The sequence below is a fragment of the Suncus etruscus genome, chromosome 11, assembly GCF_024139225.1.
Source record: "Suncus etruscus isolate mSunEtr1 chromosome 11, mSunEtr1.pri.cur, whole genome shotgun sequence".
In the NCBI taxonomy this organism is placed as follows: domain Eukaryota; kingdom Metazoa; phylum Chordata; class Mammalia; order Eulipotyphla; family Soricidae; genus Suncus; species Suncus etruscus.
The window spans coordinates 61,275,558-61,281,928 of NC_064858.1; the positions used below are offsets into that span (position 1 = coordinate 61,275,558).

At 49.6% G+C, this 6,371-nt stretch overlaps 1 protein-coding gene across 1 annotated transcript; it reads left to right on the plus strand.

Annotated features, from left to right (window-relative positions):
- The first annotated feature begins 619 nt into the window (after positions 1-619).
- On the plus strand, positions 620-1,831 carry EID3 (EP300 interacting inhibitor of differentiation 3). The gene has a single exon (XM_049783164.1). The coding sequence runs from the start codon at positions 701-703 to the stop codon at positions 1,829-1,831; it is 1,131 nt and encodes a 376-aa protein (XP_049639121.1). The 5' UTR covers positions 620-700.
- Positions 1,832-6,371: the final 4,540 nt, after the last annotated feature.

Genomic DNA, 6,371 nt, shown 5'->3' on the forward strand with positions numbered 1-6,371 from the left:
ACAAGGCAGACACCTTATCTCTAGCGCCACCTTCCCGGCCCCCCAGTTTCATTTCTTTAAAAACAATTTTTTAAAAAATTTTTCGGCCACATCTGGCAGGCACGGGGGACCCTATAGGATGCCGGGATTCGAACCACCGTCCTTCTTTCTGCAGTCAAGGCAAACACCCTACCACTGTGCTTTTCTCTCCGGCCCCCATTTCATTTCCTAGTGATGAGTTCCCGCTTGCAAGGGAATCGGGGCAGTCCCGAAGATGCTTCCGCTTCTTGCCTTGTCTGCCTGATTGCGCTCTCCAAACAGAAACAAAAAGAAGGTCTTGTGAAAACAAATGCTTGCGCTGATCTCCCCAGGACTGTAGCCCCTTCTTCCTCCCCACCTCCATCTTAGGAATGGGTTTGGTTTCGGTTCTGTGAGTGCGGAAGTAACTGCCGGAAGGGAGCCAGCCCCCGCGGGGGTGGGGCTAGCTATTGTTTGTTGTTCTTCCGCCTTGCCGCTTCCGGTCTCCGGCTGAGCAGGCAGGCGCACTGCGCACCGCAAACTGCTGCGAACTGCGAAGTGCGCCGAGTCTGGGCCGCGCGGGGCCGGGCGCGCCTCCTCGCCAGTGCGCATGGCCGGGCGTCCTGCGCGCACACTGCCCCCGTCCGTTTCCGCCGCCGCGGTGTGCAGGGTGACGGCTGCCTGCTGCTGGGACCCCGCCGACATGTCTGAGAGGGAGCGAGAGTTCCCGCTGGGGGGCTCCCGGAGCGCCGAGGAGCTGCCCGGCCGGGCGTACTCGCCCAGCTGGCTGGAGGAGGCGGGCGACGCGGACGACTCGGACGAGGACGACGACGACGAGCCCGCGACAGTGGAGGCGGCCCCGGGCGCCGACGAGGCCGGCCCCGACGACCTGAGCTTCGGCGAGGCCGGCCTCGACCCGCTCCTGCTGGAGGCGGCCGACCCGGAGAAGTGCCGCTCCATCCGCAGGCACTACCGGCAGCTCATCCGCGCCGTGCAGCAGCGGCGCGACGACATCGTGCACACGGCGAGCGACTCGCTGTCCGAGGCGCTCGAGGAGGCCAACGTCCTGTTCGACGAGGTGAGCCGCACGCAGGAGGCGGCGCTGGACGCCCAGTTCCTCGTGCTGGCGTCCGACCTGGGCAAGGAGAAGGCCCGGCAGCTCAACGCCGACGTGAGCTGCTTCAACCAGGGCGCCTTCGGCGACTACCTCTTCCTCTTCGCGGGCCGCAGCTGGCTGGAGCGGGGCGAGGGGCCTGGCCACCTGGACGACGGCGCGGCCCGCGGCTTCTGGGCCGCGCTGCACCGCGAGGCCTCCGCCTGGGTGCTGCTGGCCGAGCCCTTCCGCTTCCTCTTCGGCGCCTTCAGGCCCGAGCCGCTGCCCAAGCCCCGGGCGCTGCTGCCCCGGAGAGCGGGCCCCGAAGACCACGTCCGCGCCATGCCTACCAAGCTGCGGCGCCTGGACCTGCACGCCAACCACGAGGCCACGGAGAAGGAGGTGGAGAGGATCCTGGGGCTGCTGCAGACCTACTTCCGCAGGTACCCCGACACTCCCGTGTCCTACTTCGAGTTCGTCGTCGACCCCAAGTCCTTCTCGCGCACCGTCGAGAACATCTTCTACGTGTCCTTCATCATCCGGGACGGCTTCGCGCGCATCCGGCTGGACCGGGACCGCCTGCCCATCCTCGAGCCCATCCGCTTTGGCCGCCGCGGCGAGGACTGCGATTTTGGCTACCACGGCCGCAAGCAGGGCGTCATCTCGCTCAGTTTGCAGGACTGGAAGAATATTGTGGCGACCTTCGAGATCTCCGAGGCCATGATCACCAACGCCTGCTAGGCTCGCCTCGGCTCCGCTTCTCCAAGAAGCACTGTGAGCTGAGTGGCTCTCCTAGAGGAACTGGAAATGCAGCCTTCAGTTCAGAGCCCAGCTCCTATTTGTACCATCTCTTGGTTAAGGTGAAAAGGTATTTTCTGACAACATAAGAGATGGTCTTATTTCGTGCAGTGTGATTTTTTTTCTTGGTTTTATAAGACAGTGATGGTTGTACATTTCATATGATAAAGCGCTGGCATACTTGGGACTTTTTTGGAATGTCTTTTTAAGACGAGTAATAAAAATCCGTTCTGCATTGTACAAGTGTATTTGATGATTGGGGGAAAATGTTTATAATATGTGATACTTGCTCCGCTTCCTCTGTCGTAGGAATCCTGGAACCACCCCCCTCCCCATCCCTCATGAGTTTCTATACTAGACTGGGAAAAGTGGATAAAAATGCAAGAGCTGCTGCTCTGAAGGGCAGTGACCATATGCGCCGTTAATGTTAAAAAGCAGTTGTCCTGCTTCCGTGCAGAACTCCAGAAGAACTTGGGTTGATGAGTGGATAATAATAGAGTGTCCCATTTATTATGTTCAGCAGAAATACTAGTAGGTGATGCCAGTGCTGAAAGGTGAGTAGGAATTGATTAAAGACAAGAAAGGTAGCTAAGGGCTATGATGACAGATGTTACTGCTCAGAGAACTTTAAGATGTAGTTGCATGTTAAACCTGGGAAATTTGAATTGCCTTCTCTGTCTTAAGTAGAAGATACTTGTGTCAGGTGTTTCAGCATAAAGTCTTCTAATGTTTAGAACTTCTAATGTTTAGTAACTATTATTTCTTACCCAGCCCCTGATTTTTTCAAAGTAATTTCTGCTAGTCCTTTATAGCTTGTCATTTTTCATTTTGTAATAATCTCAAATATTCCTCCTTTGAATTTGCATATCTGAACAGCTTTAACTGCCAGGGAACTGTTCTGTAAAATGGAACATGATGATCTTGGACACTGCTTGAGATCACCGTGCCTAAGCTACGTGGGCTTTGAAATCTGAAATGGAACTTATTTGCTAGAATACTTAAAGTAATTGTGAGCTATTATTTTGGCTCTCAAAATCTTAAGTGCCTAAAAGTTGTACTAATTAATTTATCACGACTCATCAATTTCACTATTCCTGGAAGATAATATAGCAAGACTTTATACTTCATGAACAGAAAGATTTGTCCTTAGTCTGTTTGATAATTTTGTTTGTTTTTGGAACACAGCTGGTGCTCAGGGCTTACTCCTGGCTCTGCACTCAGGAATTATTCCTTGCAGTGCTTGGGGGACCATATAGGATGCTGGTGATTGAACTTGGGTCAGCTGTAAACGCACTATGTAATGTACTGTCCAGTCCCATTTGGTCATTTCATTTCACCCCATCTATCAGTACTGACTCAGCCTTTCTCTAGATGAGCTGGCAAAACCTTTTCTGCAGCAAGCCCAGGAATAAATATGCCAAGCTATATGTGTCATGCTGTTGCTATTGAATCGGGTTTTTTTGTGGTTTTGTTTTTGTTTTTGTTTTTTCAGGCCACATCCCGTTTGCTCAGGGGTTACTCCTGGCTAAGCTCTCAGAAATTGCCCCTGGCTTAGGGGGACCATATGGGACCCCGGGGGATCGAACCACAGTCCTTCCTTGGCTAGCGCTTGCAGGGCAGACACCTTACCTCTAGCGCCACCTCTCCGGCCCCTATTGAATCGTTTTGATTCAAAAATTACTATAGTCTGTTGAAACAAATGATCCATGAGGATTTTCTAATTATTTTCATGTGTCATGAGGTGTGAGGTACCTTATTCTTAAATCTTGCACTAAAAATGTAAAGTAACAGGCTACTGAGTCCGTGTGTGTTTCCCCTCTCCCATCTTTCATAGACTTGTGTTTATGCAAACGTGTAGGGGCTTACTCCTGGCTCTGCTCAGGGGTCACTTCTAGTGGGGCTTGGGAGACTAGATACTGGGGACCAGCTGTGGGTTGGCTGTGTGCAAGGCACACACTTACTATACTATCTACAGGCCTTGTGAAGATGTTCTTGCTGACATTTATGATGCAGAGATGAAAAGTTTTCTTTGCAGAGGTGTGGGATTGTAAAAAAAAAAAAAAAAGCTTCTGGCTTAAGGCAAGGGCCTGGGATGAATCACCAGTCTCAGTTCCTTGGACAGCTTTCTCTCGCTGTGGAGGATGTGGGAACTTGAGACTTTGGGGTATTAGTTAAAAACAAAAACAAAGAACGCCACTAAGCCATATTACTTTAGTTTGTATACTAAAGCACTAGAAGAGGATTGGCTGGCAAGAGAGCATTTCAGGTAAGGGTGGTGCCATGGTAGCAGAGCCATCAAACATTTTAACTGGGGGAGGTGGTAATGTAGGTCTGAATTTTACAAAATGAAAAATTATAAAGGATTAGGTAGGTGATCATTTTAAGTGACCAGCAGAGTCACTAGTATTTTATTGAACATGATGCAGTTTGTATGAGTTAGAGCTACAGCCACCAAATTCAGGCCCGTGTGCCCACTAATTCTTTAAGAATAATAGTAAGAATGGGCCGGGTAGGTGGCGCTGGAGGTAAGGTGTCTGCCTTGCAAGCGCTAGCCAAGGAAGGACCGCGGTTCGATCCCCCGGCGTCCCATATGGTCCCCCCAAGCCAGGGGCGATTTCTGAGCACATAGCCAGGAGTAACCCCTGAGCATCAAACGGGTGTGGCCCAAAAAAAAAAAAAAAAGAATAATAGTAAGAAAAAACCCTTAAGCTTCTGCCTTAAGGCTAGGAATAATATTAGTGGGTAGGAAATAGCTATCTTTATTGTTTATTCTACTTTTGTTTTTGGGCTTGAAGGCCACTCAGCAATTTGCTTAAGGGCTTATTCTTGACTATTCAGGGATTACTCCTGATGGCTTGGGGGGCCATATGGCAACCTGGGGTGAACCTGTCAGCTCTTTGCAAGGCAAGTGCCCACCTGCTGTATTATATCTCCAGCCACTATTCTTACTTTAATACTCTTGTTTATTTTTGAGTTCTACCCAGTAGTACTGAGCACTGGCTGTGTGCTCAGAGGACTGTTACCCAGTAGTACTGAGCACTGGCTGTGTGCTCAGAGGACTGTTCTGTGCCAGAAATCAAACTGAGGTAGCCAGTGTAAGACAAGCACCATAATCTCTCATTCTATTGGCCCCCAGTTATTCTAACTTTATTTACTTTTATTTTGTTTTTATTGGGGTCACACCCAGCAGTGCTGGGGGTTACTCATGGCTCTGTGCTCAGCAATCACCCCAGCTATGCTGGATTCGAACTGCTGTCAGTCCTGTGTTGGTTGCATGCAAGGCAAATACCTTACCACTGTGTTATCACAATGGCCCCTTTATTTACTTTTTTTCCCCTTTATTTACTTTTAATTTGGGGGCCACATGTGGCTGCTTAGGGTTTAACTCCTGGTTCTGTGCTCAGGGATCACTGGGATCTCAGGACTATATAGGTGCTAGAAAACAAACCTGGTTGGCCATTTGCAAGGCAGTGGGGGAGAGTACACACACATCGCATATGTTACCTAATTTCCATACAAGAAAGGTGAGCGAGCTATCTTTTTTTAGACAGACTGAAGAGAATTACAGTGTAGACAGTGCCCATCCCCATACTAAAATACTTTTAACAATATTTAGAAGCTATTCTCAAATTACAAATCACTAAAAATTAAAAAGTATTTGGACGGAAAAGAAACGAGTTTTTCATTTTAAATTCTTTTTTTCTGGGCCCGGAGAGATAGCACAGCGGCGTTTGCCTTGCAAGCAGCCGATCCAGGACCAAAGGTGGTTGGTTCAAATCCTGGTGTCCCATATGGTCCCCCGTGCCTGCCAGGAGCTATTTCTGAGCAGACAGCCAGGAGTAACCCCTGAACACCGACCGCTGGGTGTGGCCCAAAAACCAACCCCCCCCCCCCCAAATTCTTTTTTTCTTTGGCTTGCTCTTCAAGCCTGTGTGCTTTCGTGAACAGTTAACTTACTTGTTTCTGTTTCTTGGCTTGCCTTTTCCCCTCTGGAAGAAGCCTGTGTTCTCTCTTGAACACACTCCTCTCCCATCTTCTCTTCAATTTTTCTAAGGAATTCAATAAAAACTATCTTGTTTCAAAAATAGAAATTGTGCTTTCTAATATGCTAAATATAAGTAAGCCACACATAAACAGAAACTTAAGATTGTAAAGAAGTTTTGAGGGCCATTTTTCAGGAGATGGAGTATAGAAATTTTCATTAAGCATGTTTCTGGGGCCAGAGAGATAGCACAGCAGTAAGGTATTTGCCTTGCAAGGACCCAGGTTCGAATCCCGACCCTGCCAGGAGCGACTTCTGAGTGCAGAGCCAGGAGTCACCCCTGTGCGCTGCTGGGTGTGACCCAAAACAAAAATAAAAAAAAGAATATGTTTCTGGGGCCTGAGTGATAGCACAGCGATAGGGTATTAGCCTTTCATGCAGCAGATCCAGGACAAACCTGGTTCGATTCCCTATGTCCCATATGGTCCCCCTAGCCAGGAG